This window comes from Chaetura pelagica, unplaced genomic scaffold, assembly GCF_000747805.2.
Source record: "Chaetura pelagica isolate M959 unplaced genomic scaffold, ChaPel_1.0 scaffold48, whole genome shotgun sequence".
NCBI classification, from domain to species: Eukaryota; Metazoa; Chordata; class Aves; order Apodiformes; family Apodidae; genus Chaetura; species Chaetura pelagica.
The window spans coordinates 3,137,527-3,154,498 of NW_009954241.1; the positions used below are offsets into that span (position 1 = coordinate 3,137,527).

A 16,972-nucleotide genomic window follows, 5' to 3' on the forward strand; every position below is an offset into this window, starting at 1 on the left:
CCCCCCCCCCCCCCTTTTTTTTTTTTTTTTTTTTTTTTTTTTTTTTTTTTTTTTTTTTTATCACCCCCCCTGCAGTATTTAAGACTAGGCTGACAACTTGCCAGATTTGCAAGGGTTCACTAGAACATGAAGACAAACAGCCATTAAATTAGCTGTGATGAATGGAGAAAAAATTGTTTGTTGGCTGAGACAGCATTAGTTGCTGCCAAAACAGCAGGCATCTCTAGAGCCATTAGTCAGGAACAGCAGATGTGAGCTGAGGTCAGTTAGAATAATTAATCTTTGTAGCTCAGTTACTTATTTACTTAGAAGTATATTTTTTAGCTTCTGTTACTTAATACCTTCCCTCAAAAAAACCGAAACCGAACAACCGCAAAAAAGAACACCTGGTACAGACCACGTTTTTCAAAATAGAGATCCAGCACTAAAAAGTTGCCAGAGCAAGTAATTGAAGGTGCAGGCTTGTCCAAACAAATCTGTCCTTGGTGGAGAATGGTAAACAATGAGAGCTTACTCTGCATCATGGCTTGAAAGTGAGCAAATTTCATCCAAATCTTGGACAGTGCTTTTGTGTACTGTGGGTCAAATGAGAAAGGAAAAAACCAGTGCAATCCCCATGGTAAAATTCTAAATTCAGGTTGGAAAGTGCTGATGATCACACCCCACAATTTCTTGGCTGCAACACCCTGAGGAAATTTATGGTGCTGGACAAGTTACAGGGACTAGAAGTATCATTCATCAGTATGATTCCTGGAAATACCCACAGGTTGGTGGATACTGGGACAAATCCTGTAGCGCTGTGACCCAATTAAAAGAAGGACTGAATCGAATCCTTTGCTTGATTCCATACAATGTGATAAACCAGTCAGTGTGGGAATGTATCATGCCAGAGTGGTTGGAAGCTGTAAGGACAGAAGTGCCTGATAATCAACTGAAAGAGTTCCGGGAAGTGTTGAGGTATGTAGACATACACATGCACCATTCTGTTGTTGCATATGTTAATTGTTGAGGGTTTTAGCACAATAAATTGGTGATAATAAATACAAATGCTTGTGTGCAGTAGATAGTAGTGAGTAAATGCTTCTGATTATTTAATGACTTACCTTTAGACTAAAGCATTTAAGCTTCGGGAAACTTTCCTTTTGTCACCCCTGATAACCCTGAATCTCTATCCAGAGCCAACTGCATGGATGTTTCATTTCTGTGAGCAAGGGACATTTTCAGTGGCTTCCTGCAGTATGGTGGAAGTATCTTTCTTCTCTGGACCAGCTGTTGATGAGATATGTTGGAGATTAGTTGAACTGGCACTGAAAGTGATGATTTGTATTGTTTTAGCTAGTATCTCCCCCTTTTGAGCAAAGAAAACACCAGAATAAGAATGGTGGCTGTCTGAGTCATAATTTCATGTCTGGCATATGCCCCTGATAATAAAAGTTCACGTTGCCTTTTAACTGATGAGTCTCTGAAACAGACTGTGAATTTATATTTGTAGATATTGATGTAAATTTTTTTAGTGTAAACGTTGTAATCGTGGAGGAGTGGTGAGATAAGTGATTTTCTAATTTTACATTGCATGTTGAAAAAGATCTTGCTGTCAAATGAAACTGGGCATGATATGACATGTGGTGTAAATTCCTGAGTTTTATCACCAAATTTAGAGCTGACCTTGTGCAGTCAGGACAGATGGTATCAGCAACCTTGCTCAACTCCCATAGAAGGTGAGGATTCAAGTAGGGTTACAGAAGCATCATCAGTGTGGGTAGTGACACTGCCTTTCTACTATTTTTCTCATGTATCTCACACAGTGTATGTCATGGCAACTCAGTGATGCTATATTTTTGTTCTACTTTTCAGCAAAATGTTTGACATTGAACTTTGCCCTCTTCCTTTCTCCATGGAGGAGATGTTTGGCTTCATCAGCTGTCGGTTCACAGGGTATCCATCATCTGTGCAGGAGCAAGCCTTGCTTTGGCTTCATGTAAGTGTGAATCTTATTATTTTGGAAAATAAAAAGAAAGGGGGAGGAGGGGCTATGCACTACTTTTCCAAGGATCATGGAACCTTTCTGCTCTTTCTTAGCTTCAGGATGGTTGGTAGACAGATGCCAGGAAGCTTTATGTTGTTAGCCCATCATGAGCAATATATTGGAAGCCTGGAAATTCCTTTTACCTTTGAATGTCAGTTGTGTCTTTAGGGCCATTCAGCTGCCTGACGTTTTGCCAGCAGTAGTCTGTAGTCTGCACAGAATTTGGTCTGTAAATTAATAAATTAATTCCAGACTCCAGAAGCAGCTGGAGTTGTTCCTGCGTATGAAGAACTGGTTTACATTAGCTCTGTACCCACCAAGCTTTCTGCTGCTCTGGCTCTTTTGTGCTGTGTTTGCCCACAAAGATGACATTCACCCAATGTTCATATTCAAAAGCTACGGGAACAGTCATGTCAGTTGGGGGCAGTGAATTCAAAAGAGTATAAAATTTTCCACAGCACCTCAGAATAATAACTGTATTCTTCATTATTGCTTCTTCTCTGCTAAGGGTTATTTTGGTTAAGGCTCTGCAAAGGCAATTTAATCTGTTGACTGCAGAGTTTTCAGGTAAAGCATGAATTTATTTTATTTTTTTTAGATTTTTCCTGACTTAATAGAAGTTAATGAAAAATATGAATGAGCTCGTGTTTGTCCGAGTGTTAGTGATAAAATGTCCTGTTATTATGTTGACACCTGAGGGCAACCGTTCTGACTGGATTTTTAGAATAAATGCAGGAACTCAGTTTTAAGTAATAATAAAGATAGTAAATAGTTACTCATCCAAGTCTTGGTAATACTTTTGGTTTGCCAAAATGTTTTTGAGGAACAACTTCACATCCCTATGTGTTTGTGCATAAAACTGATCTCAAGGTGCACCAAGCAGATGCCAGCAAATATATTTGAAGATACCCTTTTTTTGCCAGTTCTCCCTTACTCTGATTGTAATAGAAATTCAAGTTTGCAGTTTGCTTCATTTAGTCCCAAAATTAAATACGTAGAACTTGCTGAACTGAGGAACATATGATAAGGGTGTGAATAAAATAGCTGACATTTTTGATCAAACTTGAAGCTCATGTTATTTGTTTTTTTCTTAAATGTCTTTCCTCAGGTGTTATCTGAACTAGACATTGTTGTGCCTCTTCAGTTACTGATCAGCATGTTTTCTGATGGAGTTAATTCTGTAAAAGAGTTAGCAAATCAAAGAAAATCAAGAGTCAGTGAATTGGCGGGAAATCTTGCTGCTCGGAGGGTAATTGATATTTATCCTTCTTATTTTTTTGCTTAGAACAGTTTTTCTAATGGAATGTGTGGAAAAATTAAAAAGTCATCTTTCAATATGGCAGCATTTGATTGGAAACACTATAAATCTTGAGAATAGAAGAAAATTGGTATAACTTCTTCAATTAATACCACTCTGTATCACATAGTCAGTGTAAAGATAAGGAACTGTAGAAAAACTGTACAGTTTTTCCTTAGTGTTTGCTTGGGATATGTTTCGAGTGTTCTTGATATATTTTCCAGCCATTTTCATTCCCTGCACCTTCTATTAATAGCCATCAACAACAAGTTATTACGTACAACTCATCACTCAAAGTGAACTTTTGTATTCTGGTATAAATTTGGTGGGTGAAGGGATGTTTTGTGACAGTGATGAAAGAGACTTTATTTCTGTTTTTCTGCCTTTTTTTCTTCACCCAAGAGAAGCAAAAATTGAGATAAAGTTGTCTCTCAAAGGCTTGTAGTCGGGAAGAAAACATGTACAAATCTGTAGGCTCTTCACAAACTTGGACTGATGAGACTAACTTCCCAGTAGCCTTGGAAGAAGAGCTTCAAGGACAGCAGGAACGAAAGTGCTTACTTTATGCATCTAGGCAGTTAATGATTCCTTCCATGTGGTCTGCCTGTCTTCTGATGTAGGTCAGCAGGGCACTCCCACAGCAGGCCTATGACCACTTTGAAACTAAGCAGAAAAAACAAACTTACTGTCTCGTCTTTCAGACCATAGCTGGCCTAAAAATAGACCCCATGTCTTCTAACTGTATTTCTCTGCAACATTTAGAGAGTCTTGGGGAATTTTAGGTGGCCCTCTGTGGTACAGACATAAATCAATGCAGACATGCGCATCTTGTTACCTCTGTGTCTGGTTTGTTTCCAGCTACTTGGATCCTTGGTATAGCCTCAGTTATACTGTTCTCTTGTGATATAGTCTCCCTGCTATTGAAGTTGGTCTCCCTGGATCATGGATCAGATAATTGTAACTGCTTTACTATCTGCACAAATTTTCTGTCTGGTTTACGATGTTAAAATTTCCGCTTAGTAGGAATAAGGTAATGTCAGCCATTTAGCTTAAGAGAATGGATACAACTGTGCAGAGTGTGATTTCTGTGTTTCTATCATATTATATAATTTAATGGCATTAAGGGACATATGTAGATTTGCAAAAAAGCTGTGGAATAATAATTTGCAATTTTCTGCACTTTTGTATAGAATGAGATTGCTTAAATGCATAACAGTAATTTGGACATGTTGATTCTTTATGTCTTCAGGTAAGTGTTGCTTCTGATCCTGGGCGCAGAGTTCAGCACAACATGCTGAGTCCTTTTCCAAGCCCCTTCCAGAGCCCATTTCGGAGTCCAATACGTAGTCCTTTTCACAGCCCTTTCAAGAACTTCGGACACCCCAGTGGAAAGACGATTGATTTTGACTGTGAAGATGATGAAATGAATCTTAATTGCTTCATTCTGATGTTTGATCTAATCTTGAAGCAGGTACTTGCAGAAGAAAAACACCTACACTGGGGGGACACTGAAGTTCTGTAGTCACTTTTGGCTCTCCTTTAATCCTATTTTGAGTATTGCTGAGAGACTGGCATGAAGTATAAGATACTTAAATTTCTCTTCAACTGTCATCTGCCTTTACCCATATGGGAGTTACAGGTTCATTGTTAACAAAGCAAAGTTGGATAGCTCCATGTTCATGTTAGATAGCTCATGAGTGAAAGGAACTTCTCCTTGGAGATATGTTTGTTTTTATAGACTAGAAGGAGAGGCTTGTTGATAGACTTACATTAGATGCATAATTTTTGGATATCTAAACTTGTACATTGTGAATCCAGGGCCAAATGTTTTGGATAACTCTCTCCAGGTAACAATAATGGATCCCATATTTGAAATTCTCTATTTAACTGTTCAAGCTTGGGCCTCAACACCTGTGATAATTTAAAACTGTAAGTTCCAGTTTATCTCAGACTCTTCCCAGTACTGTAAGAAATGTAGGAATAGGCAGAATAGTTAGTGCTCTGACTTTTAAATAAATAATAAATCATTACTCTTTTCACTTTCAGATGGAACTCCAGGATGATGGTATCACTTTGGGCTTAGAGAACAGCATTTCAAAAGATATAATATCCATCATAAACAATGTGTTCCAGGCACCCTGGGGTGGTTCTCACACCTGTCAGAAAGATGAGAAAGCAGTTGAATGTAGTCTATGTCAGTCCAGCATTCTGTGTTACCAGCTGGGTTTTGAGCTGCTGGAACACCTTGCTCCAAAAGAAGAAATCAGGCTCGTGGTAAGTAGAGCAAGAAAGGACCTGTATTATCGGTGTGCTGAAACTCCTTTGTTCTCATTACATTGTGCACAAGGGAGCAAAGCTGTGCTGACTTTTGGTATGGAGGATGTGGATGGTTAAAGCAAAATGCTATGGAGTGATAAAATTTCCTAAGTTTGAAGTGATTCAAAGAACACAGGAAAGATGATAATATTTTTCCAGTAGGAACTCCTCCCCCGTCAATGCTGAAGTGCTTTTTCCCTGTGGAAGGACAATCGTATTGTGTCTTAAATAAAATGTGAAATGGTAATAGGGTATTTTATCTTCTTTTAAAAGCTAAGAGTGGATATTTGGAAATCATTATTAATTTTGAGTGAATCAGTTGTCTTAGTTGGTGCTTGATTGTTGAAAATGCTGGGCACTGTTGAAGAACAGAGTATACTACAGCCTGAGTATCCAGCTTTATCAGACATGGATACGTACTTGCCAGTTGTTAGTGATTAAACTCCTCTATAGCTTTGCTCTCCATTTGGATATGTAGGCTAATAATAGGTATTGGGCATGTGGTATTCAGTAACTTGTGCTGGAAAAATCTTCTCATGCCCTCTCAGTTTGGATCCTCACCTTCACTGAAAAGTAGCAAGTGGTGAAGTCTTTTGAGTGCTGGGCTTGTTAACATTTCCACCTAGCAAATTGCAGCATAAAGGTCACAATGGCAATCTGCAATCCTGAGCTTCTGGCCACAAGTGTACATGGAACTAGACAGTGTCTGCTTCATTTCAGCTCAGCTTATCACACCAAATGTAACTTAAACAGCAGGATATGGCCTCATGTTTTTAGATAACATCAACAAATGATTTTAACTTATTATATTCTTAAAGGAGCCCACAGATAACCTCGAGGATAGTCTTCTGTATAGTAGACCTGAGTTTATTATAGGAACTGAAGGAGAAGAGGAAGACAAGTTGGCACCAAAACATGGAGAAAACCCAGGAAATCACGCAGAGACCACAGAAAATACTGGTAGGTAGAGAGTGAGAAGGTTGAGTATTTCAGTAAGGCTTTAAATGAAATGCTTCTACTCATACAGAACACAAGGTTCAGAAGCAGTCTTTCAAGTCCAAGAATGAAATGCATAGTCACTTTTTTCTTATGTATTTAATTCTTTCAACATATTAAGTAAATAGGAAGTCTGTATTTATGTTGATAAAACATGTGACCGTCTCTCAAAAAAGTGTTAGAAGAAATCTTGGCTTTTTGAACATCAAAAGTAGCAAAACCAGTGCATACCAAATTCTATGCTATTGTAACTTTACTGCTTCAGGGTTACTGTGGCTAGAATTAATTTCTCTCTTATCACTTTTACATTCTTTAGTTTAATTTTCAATCCACAGAAGAGAGAACTTTAACAACACTTTATGTAACTTATATTTTTAACAGCAATAAAGAATGACACAGAAAGAAAATTTTGTTATCAGCAACTTCCAGTTACCTTGAAGCTCATATACACTATATTGCAGGTAATGTTTATTACTTCTTTGTTCAGATTGAATTTTTGGTGAAGTGGTGTCATTTTGTTGAGAGTAGTACATCTGCTTGCACAGGAAATGTCAAGGTTTGAAGAACCAGACATACTTTTTAACATGCTGAACTGTCTGAAAATCCTGTGTCTTCATGGGGAATGCCTGTATATAGCAAGAAAGGACCATCCACAATTTCTTGCCTATATTCAAGATCACATGCTGATTGCAAGGTACGTTTTTATTGCACATTTTGTCTTCATACTTTGTTGGTTCTCCAACTATACATTTATTGCTGACATCAAATAATTTGGATGTTTGGCAGGGACGATTAATAAAATGTGGTAGGGACATGTGGGAAGGTTAAGTAACTGTATAAAGGCACAATGCACAGCCTAAGAATTTGCAAATGAAACCAAGGGACTCTGTGTTGTCCATCATGTCTCTGTCACACACCACTTGTTTTGCAGAGAGTCAGAGTTTCTCATATGGTATAACAGCTTGTTTGAAACTGAGGTATGTGCCCTGACTCCACAAAATAAAGGGATGATGTAGAGGCTGGCACACATTTTAGGGAGCTTCAGCATTAAAGCTGAGAGAATAACAGTATTGCACCTTGTTTTTAAGAGGTACAGGAAGTTTTTTCATTTAGTATCAGTGATACGGATTTAAATCTATGCATTTTAAGATGCCTTTTGGAGAAAGTGACTTTTGCAGGAACCTCCCTGAATGAACATCAGCATACCATGTTCTGAAATAGCGTGTTCATCAGCACTTGCAGCTGCTCAGAATTTATTTCATTGAGCATCTTCTAAGACCATAGGGTTTTGGCAAACTACAAAATCTGTCATGAATCTAAATGCCAGCAAATTTTGAGCACCTGACGTCTTAGTCATTTGTGGATGCACATAGTTTGTGGTGCTAAGAGAGTCCATGTGGTTTATGCACTGAAGCTGGTAGTGCTGAAACCACTAATTCATAGCAGAGATTATGTTCCATGGCAGTTACACCTTGAGTTAGGCAAAAGCCTGTCAAATCTGAAGAGTTTGAAAGTAAGGAATATTTGAAACTGGATTTTCAAGAAAGACTGCTGTAGTTGAAGATTTGCAGGTAGCTCTGTTCTCCTACCAGCAGCTCTGTAGTATTCACATAAATGCCCAGGCTGACTTCTAGGGATTTTCATGAAAAACGAATTCCCACCAGCAATACAGTATAGATGTTCAGAAGAAAAGATGTCAAGGAAATCTTTTTTTGTAAGCAGGCTTGCTCTTTTTGATCTTTCCAGCTTATGGGGAGTTGTGAAGTCTGAGTTCTCTCAGCTTTCTTCCCTGGCAGTCCCACTTCTTCTTCATGCACTTTCACTTCCCCATGGAGCTGACATTTTCTGGACAATCATAAACAGCAATTTCAACAGCAAAGACTGGAAGATGAGATTTGAAGCAGGTAGGCCTGAGAACTACACACTATTTGCTCCTTGTTTCTTCACTGGAGAGGTGGAGCTTTCTCTGCTGTAACTGAATAGACTTAGATTATTATCTCTTTGAGGAGTTTTGGAGTTAGTCTGGTGAAAAATTATGGCACAGCAATGCAATAAAATGGAGGAGAACATGAGACATTTTGGATATTCAAAGTTAAATAAAAATTACAGCACTTGCTAGCAATTTTTGTTGTTACTTTCTCAGATATGTGTATTTTAGGAGAGTTATATTGATCAGGATATATAAAAAAAACATCGTCTAAACGTATATGCATATTTTCTTTGTCTGGGGATATTGCTGCTACAGTGGAGAAGGTGGCTGTTTTGTGCAGATTTTTGGATATTCACTCAGTGACAAAAAACCACCTACTGAAGTACTCTTTGGCTCATGCATTCTGCTGTTTCCTGACTGCTGTGGAAGATGTCAACCCAGCAGTAGCTACAAGAGCTGGGCTGTTACTTGACACCATAAAGAGGCCAGCTTTACAGGTAGGTTCATTATGTGGGAAAAAATACATTCAAACAGGAATCTGAATTTTCACCCAAAGTTCAAAGAAGTTCAGGCATACCAACCACATTATGGCCACTGCTAATAGCTCTTTAGGCAGGCCTTTACTGGTCTTGGTAATTGACATATGCACAGAATAGCCAAAGGTAACGATAGTGCCCTAGCCCAAACTTGGAGCCATAGAATCATTTAGTTTGAAAAGTCCTTTGAGATCTTTAAGTCCAACCATAAGAACCTTGATGACTGCAAAGGATTACTGTTGCATTTGAGGTACTGTTGTAGAAAGCTGAAAATATTTTTTATTATTTTAGGTCTTATTGACGGTTTTCAATTTAAAAAAGAAATATATTTGGAAGTTTTGTGGCAACTTGCTGATCTAACTGAGAAAATATATTCAAGCAAAACTAAACATGGTCTTGGTCTTTTAAAGATTTAGGTAGGCATGTCATTTTAAGCATGTGAGAGACCTGGCCAGTCAGAATTCTTATGATTAAAACTAAGCAGATCAAGTGGATCAAAGACTACATATACAAACAAGATAAAAACCCCTTAAAAATCTTGTAGTACACATTTTAGCTCTAGTTATCTGGAGAATACAATGAATATGTATTTTTAAAAGTTTAGTGTTACTGCCTATAAAAAGCTGTTAATACTTGATAGTTGTATTCCATATTGTGCATTTTCTAAAGACTTTCCATAGAACTGGAATTCACTGAATTCCCCTCCTAAACTGTGACCAGTTCTTCTCAAGCTTAAGTCTCGACACTACACCCAAAATTCTCATGCAGATAAAATACAATAGCATTTTGAGGCAAAGTGCTTCTGATATATAATCTTTCTTCCTCTGTTTGGGCTTGGTAGTTAATTCTTTTTGTATTTAAGTGTTTGATTCAGTTGTCTAAATATACGTTTTTTCTCAGGCAGGAATGTGTGAAGAAAATACTTTGACATTGTGTACCAAATGTGGAGTAGGACAGAACTTTGCCTATGCCTTTGTGTTCCTCAAAGTCTTGGCAAATTCTACATTCTAAATATGATGTTCATTACCTTCCTTTTCCATTGATATCAGTACTTTTAGTAATGATTTAAAGAACTTGGTAGGAAAAATGAGCTTTATGCTGTACTAATTATCAGAAGCTTTGACCTCCTTTTACTTTAAAAAATGCTTGAAGTTTTCATATCTCAGTTCTGTGTTGTTGTTTGTTGTTTTTTTTTCTCTCTAGGGTCTCTGCCTCTGCCTGGATTTCCAGTTTGACACAGTTGTCAAGGACAGGCCCACAATTCTTAGTAAGCTTTTGCTACTTCATTTTCTAAAAGCAGATATTCCAGCTTTGAGCTGGGAGTTCTTTGTGAATCGCTTTGAGACCCTGTCTCTGGAAGCACAACTTCATCTGGACTGCAACAAAGAATTCCCTTTCCCAACAAGTAAGCAGAGTCCAAATCAGTTTATCAACTTCTGGAATCTGAGCTGTGGGCTGCCTGCAAGGGTCTAAGGGAGCTGTAGGTCTCACATGTAATTCTTTGAAATTAAGGAATCTTTCAGACTGAAAGAGTAATTCAAAATGGGCAATTTTTGGCTGTTTGCATAAAAATTAGGCTATATTCTGCTGTGCCTTTGGGTGTCATGTTTTCCTCTCAGTAGGGTGTGATTGCCAGCTTTGGTTGAAATGCAGTCTGGTTCTACGATCAGCTATAACCTGTGTTAGCCCACTTGTTTTTTTGTAGATGTTCTTATGCTATCAACATTTCTCCTCTCAAAGGCCAAAGTCATGCCTGATCCTATAGTGGTCTGTGCTTGTTTGTACCATAGGAGCTGTATGACCCTCATAAAACAAATACATGGGGCACAGCACAGGAACGCTTAGAGCTGGTGCTTAGTTTATTCCTGCCATGACAAATGTTTGTAAATATTTGTCCTGTTCATACTTGATTTCCTGATGAGATACCATGTCTCCTTCCATTCACTAGGAGGGGGATAAAAAAAATATGTGCATGATTGTTTAACATGCTGGGTAATTGAAAACTTTGTTACCCCAGTGGTGACCCATGAGGCACATCTATAACCATCTGATTTGCTTAGAGGAGGTGGGGACAGCTGTTTGGACAGCATGTTCTCCCTCAGTAGCCTAATGCTGCCTCCTACACTTGCACAGAGCCCAGTGCCTAAATAAAAAAGCCCAGGTGCTGCATCCATATAGGATATGGCTGGAACTGCAAATGTATTTTCTTCTCCATGTGTGAGTAGCTTGACCCAAAGCTAGGAACTACTGCTATGGCCTCAGGAGTGCACCTCGGCAGTAGTTTCTAGAACCTCAGGCTGCAAATGTAGGGTCACATCTTCAAATATGAATATATGGGAGTGGTTTAAAAATAAAAATATGCAAAAGATATTTTTGAAGTTTCTTTTGAACTTTTTTTTTTCTCTTTGCCTTTTCAAAGACAGAAGTGGTGCAAAGGATGGGTCACTGGCCTTAGTCACATAGGGTTTTAATGCCATACAGGCATGAATATGGAAGAGTATTGGGGCCCCCACTAAGACATGCAGTGATACTGCTGGCAACACCACTGTAAATGCATAGTCACAGTCACATACAGATTTTTGGAGGTGCTGTTCAGATCCAGATGATAGCTGTAGGCAGGACAGGAGGTTGATGAGGAAAAACTAGAGGCCACATTTGGGTATGAGTGCACTAAACGTGACTTGTACTTGTGAGATTTCTGCCATTTTAAATAGAAGCCATCTCATGTTCCCTTAGCCTGAAATTCAGGTTTGGGTTTCAAAAGCCAGTTTTGGACCAATCTCTAAAGAAAGAAAGAAGCAAGAGCATAATTTAAAAACACATTTGTGTCATTTGGGGTTTTATGGATTTTGAAATGAGAGCATGCAAATGAGTACCTTGCAGATGGACCCCTTGAGCCCATATGAAGCTTTCTTGACTTGAGTGGGACCTGGGGCCCAGTTGCATTTGGCACTTGGCAGCATTAGGGCCTCACCATGCTGTGGAATGAATCCTAACTTGGTCAATTGCATTTGCAAAGCTATCACTGCTGTCCGGACAAATGTCGCCAACCTCAGTGATGCAGCAATGTGGAAGATCAAGAGGGCTCGTTTCGCACGTAATCGCCAGAAGAGTGTGCGTTCCCTGAGGGACAGTGTGAAGGGACCAGTGGAGTCAAAGAGAGCCCTCTCCCTCCCAGAAACCTTAACCTCCAAAATTCGTTGAGTATCTATTTATATTTTTGTGACATGCCTGTATCTTCTCTGTTAGGATGGTATCCTATTGCTGGGTACACAACAGAATTGTCAATATTTATCCAATTGGGATAGCAAATTTAGGTATCTGACTGATTTGGGCATTGTTCAGAGAAAGTCAGTGAGTTTGACAACATAGACAAACGTCAATGCTGTGTTTGTTTAAAATGCCAGAACAAAATGCTCCAAGATTAGTTTGTGGATAGAATTTGATTTTTATTTGTGGCTAATACACAGTAGCTTTCACTACAATAGATACAGTGTTTACAGAAAAATTCCTCTGTTACCATTTTATTTATTAATTGTAATTATTAATCAGTGTCTGCAGCATATGCTAGATATCTTAAAAACAGCTGTTAATGTCTCAAATGAACTTTTGGATATCTTCAGAATTCCTTTGTTAAGAAAACAACACCCATGCAAACACATCCTTCCTGACAGCTTTTGCAGGAGGACCTGGGTGCTGGAAAACCATACCCCTGTATGGAGTGTTGTACAAATCATAGAATCCTAGAATGGTTTGAGCTGGAAGGGACTTTAAAGGTCACCTAGATCCAACACCCTGGCATGGGCAGGGGTACCTCCCACTAGATCAGGTTGCTCAGAGCCCCATCCAACCTATTCTTGATGTCTTCCCAAGGAGAAATAAAGCTTACCCATTCTCATTTAGAGAATTTTACAAGCACAATCAGCCTTTATATTCAAATAGGACCTTTAACATTGCTCCCGTATAATTGAGACTTGGATAGATTAGATCGTTGGGGTAATGTTAATGGTATGGGCTTCAACAAGGCCAAGTCCTTCACTTGGGCCACAACAACCCCATGCAATGCTACAGGCTTGGGGAAGTGTGGCTGGAAAGTGTCTGGCAGAAAAGGACCTGTGGGTTCTAACTGACAAGCAGCTAAATATGAGCCAGCAGTGTGCCCAGGTGGCCAAGAAAGCAAATGGCATCCTAGCTTGGATTAGAAATAGTATGACAAAAAGAAGTATAAAGGTGACTGTACCCCTGTACTCAGCACTGGTGAGGCCACACCTGGAGTATTGTGTCCAGTTTTGGGCACCTCCATTCAAGAGAGATATCGAGGTGCTGGAGCGAGTACAGAGGAGGTCAATGAGGCTGGTGAAGGGCGTAGAGAATAAATCTTATGAAGAACATTTGAAGGAGCTGGGAATGTTTAGTTTGAGGAAGAGGAGGCTGAGGGGAGACCTCATTAATCTCTACAACTACCTGAAAGGTCATTGTAGAGAGGCAGGTGCTGGTCTCTTCTCACAGGTAATTAGTGACAGAACAAGAGGGAATGGCTTCCAGCTGCAACAGGGGAGGTTTAGACTGGACATTAGGAAAATATTTTTCACAGAAAGAGTGGTTAGACACTGGAATAGGCTGCCCAGGGAGGTGGTTGAGTCACCATCTCTGGATGTGTTTAAGGGTTTTTTGGATGTGGTGTTGGTGGATATGGTTTAGGGGAGAACTTTGTAGAGTAGGGGTGATGATTGGACTTGATGATCCCAAGGGTCTTTTCCAACCTGAATAGTTCTATGATTCTATGGTTCTATGATGATAGGAACTTGTAAAATATTTAAACCAGAGTGCTGGTTAAATTAAAATGTAATATATTTTCTCCAAAGCAAATGCCACCATATATTGTGACTCTTTAGGTAATCCTTCTTGACTGATTTCTGTTCCTACATAGGGGCTCCTGTGAGGTGACTCTTCCACCAGCAAAACCAGGCAATGGAGAAAACTAGAGTTACAGAAGACAGTCCACAAAATCTGTAGGGCACAAAAATGTCGTGTTTCAAATGGTTGCACTCACTGCCTGACAACAATGCATGAGCAGATGAACATAAATATGCTAGCTCTGAATATATGTTGTAGTGTAAGATGTCAGTACTGCCTCTTTAAACAGAGTTGCTCTTGTTTTTCTGTTGTGTTGGTTGTTGGTTTTTTTTTTGTTTGTTTTTTTAAGCTGTGAGCTTGACCAGACATGAGCAGTCTGCTCCAACACTTGGAGGAACACCAGAGCAAACACCAGGTGGGTTTGACAAGGGAGGTGTTTTGATGGAACAGGAGAATGAAGGCACTAGGGCTAGCTTTCTTGTGGACTCGGGAGATAAACTTATGCAAGATGGAAGTTGCCTAAAAGGCACAGCAAGTCACATCTCAGCGTGGTTCCGAAAGGTGTAAATTGAATTTTGCTCGTGGTCTGTACTGATAACTGTCCCCAGTTCTAAATAGTACTTGAAAGCTGGGAGGAGGTTATTTGGAGACAATCAGCTGTGCTGGCAGTGGCTCACCCTCCTGTGTTTCATTAGCCACATGAACAAGTAAATCTTTAGTAGGCTGGCTCCATGGGTCACCTATTATCAGCCTGGTCTTTGCAGAGAGAGCAGACAGAATGCTTTTGATTGTTAGTACTGTAAATTACACTTATTTCCATTGTGTGTTTATGCACATCTTAAACCCTTAATTTTATATTTACTGAAAATTTATAAAGATGTCACCATTCTGTCAGGCATTTGTAGAACAGCTAGCTCAGCAGGATCCAAGTAATGTCTAGATAATTGTGACTACTGACAGTTCTTGCTCAGAGTCCTGTGTAGACTGAGCATTTGAAAGTGAAAAATTCTCAGATTCAGATATTTTCATATTCCTTCTTCAAGACTTGCAATATTTCTAACAGACACAAATTCAGAATTAGAATAGATCAGCTTACTGGGTGATCAGCTGACAGGAAAATGCCAGTGTGGGCACTTGCTAAGCTGTGAAATGGATGGGAAGAACTTCTGAAGTAGCAGTATATAGCCTTGTGATGCTATCCCAATGAGAGCTGGAAATCAAGCAGTTCCTCACAGGACATAGGTGCAGACTCATAGAATGAAGAAGTGAAATAATGCTGCAATGAACAAATGTGTCAGTGAATGATTGTCCTTCACTTAATGGCACCATCCACCTGCTATACAGTGAACTTAGACAAACTTGTCATATAGGAAGTGTCAGTCTCACAGTAGGCATTGTTAGCCTCTGTGTTTTTATTGGATGTATGTTGGTATTTCAAAGCTTCAGTTTCCAGGCTTAGGTAAGTTAAACACCAAAGCTGCACAATCAGGTTTCACTAAAAACATATATATTAAAAGCAGAACGTGGCTGGTAACCACTGATAGGAAGAAAAATCTGATAATAGGATTCAGAATTATCACAGATGCTTTGGAAAAGTTTTTGTAAAATAAGGGGGTTTTTTTTTGAGCTTTGACTCATCATTTTTAACACTTTGCATTGACAGTACTGGGCATATCTGATTTGCTTAAGGAACTGACTGACTCCTAAACATAGGCTGTACATCTGCTGTAGAAAACTATTTATTTTATAAATACCACTCAAATGAATCAGTCCTCATGCTCATCTGTTCTTTCTAGAACTAAAATGGTAATCCTTGCACAGTTCAAATGCAACTGATTCAGTCTGCCTTCTGTATGGGTTAAAAACCAGGATCATGTATTTGTTCATCTGTCCTCTACAAAACCCTGGACAGTCACTTGGAGAGTTTCATTGATAGGCATGGGGATCACAACTGGAATGAAGCATGATACAATTATGACCTGTTTTTTTATGTTAGATTGTGATATGCCTTAAAGTAATTTGAACATAAAGAGGCCCAATATCAGGAATGCATGAATAAAGAGGTGAATCTGTGGGCATAAGGCTATATTGAATTCAGGAATGCTGGCTGTATATTAACTAGCAGGCCAAGGGTTTGGTGTGTGTGCATATGTATGTACCTTGTATGTATGCACACGCAGATGCACACAGACTGAATATGTATGTGCACACATTTTGAGGGGTAAAAGCCACCAAAGCCATTGTAAAGACAGGACTGCTTTGGTTTTGCATTCTTAGCTTGATTCTGAAACAGCTTGATTTGGTACAGCATATATAATATATAATAATGAGTTAATAAGGTGAAAGTTTAGTTCAACTCGATATAACTTAAAACCCATTTCAGACAGCAGAGGAAGGTTTTCTGGTGTCTGAAAGTCTATTGCCTAAACGGGATCTTAGGGTTTTTGTAGCTTTAAACAAGTACTTCTTCATTGCTGGTTCTTTGCATTAGAAGTAAAAACAGGAAGTGATGGACATTTCCCTAGACTTGATCCTTAGCAAAGCTGTGAGAGACTATTCAGGGTGAAGCTATACAAGCTTCTGCTTTTGTATAGTTTGCAGTGGGGTAAAGTATGAACAACGAGTTTTTAATGCTTCAGAAAATATAATACTATTTCTGGAAAGTAAAATGTCTGGAAAAGTCCTGGGAACTGTCCTGGGAACTGCATTTTACCACTTGCCTTCTAAATTAGTTTTTTCAGCAAGTGAAAATAAAAAAAGGTTAATCTTTTCAGATTAATTACTCAGATTAATTACTGAAGAACTAGGATTTATTTAGAGCCCCATGATCCTTTGACTCACTCCATCTTATCTTTTGCTTTGTTGTATGGAAAATCTGACAACATGTAATAAAGATTAAAGTAAGTAGGGCTGAAGAAAACAGTCTAATATAATCTTTATGAAAATGTTGTCTTTTTGATATAATTTCATGGAAAAATTTAACCTGAATATATGTGGAAATATTATTTCTCCAT

General features: G+C 38.8%; 1 protein-coding gene across 1 annotated transcript in view; it reads left to right on the plus strand.

Annotated features, from left to right (window-relative positions):
- UNC79 (unc-79 homolog (C. elegans)) overlaps positions 1-16,972 on the plus strand; it is a 94,233-nt gene that overhangs the window by 16,610 nt on the left and 60,651 nt on the right. The window contains 12 exon segments of the mRNA XM_010003727.1: positions 767-957; positions 1,855-1,978; positions 3,135-3,275; positions 4,573-4,794; positions 5,370-5,597; positions 6,458-6,599; positions 7,017-7,096; positions 7,181-7,329; positions 8,382-8,539; positions 8,881-9,062; positions 10,305-10,506; positions 12,121-12,300. Of these exon segments, the coding sequence (XP_010002029.1) occupies positions 767-957; positions 1,855-1,978; positions 3,135-3,275; positions 4,573-4,794; positions 5,370-5,597; positions 6,458-6,599; positions 7,017-7,096; positions 7,181-7,329; positions 8,382-8,539; positions 8,881-9,062; positions 10,305-10,506; positions 12,121-12,300 (1,999 nt within the window).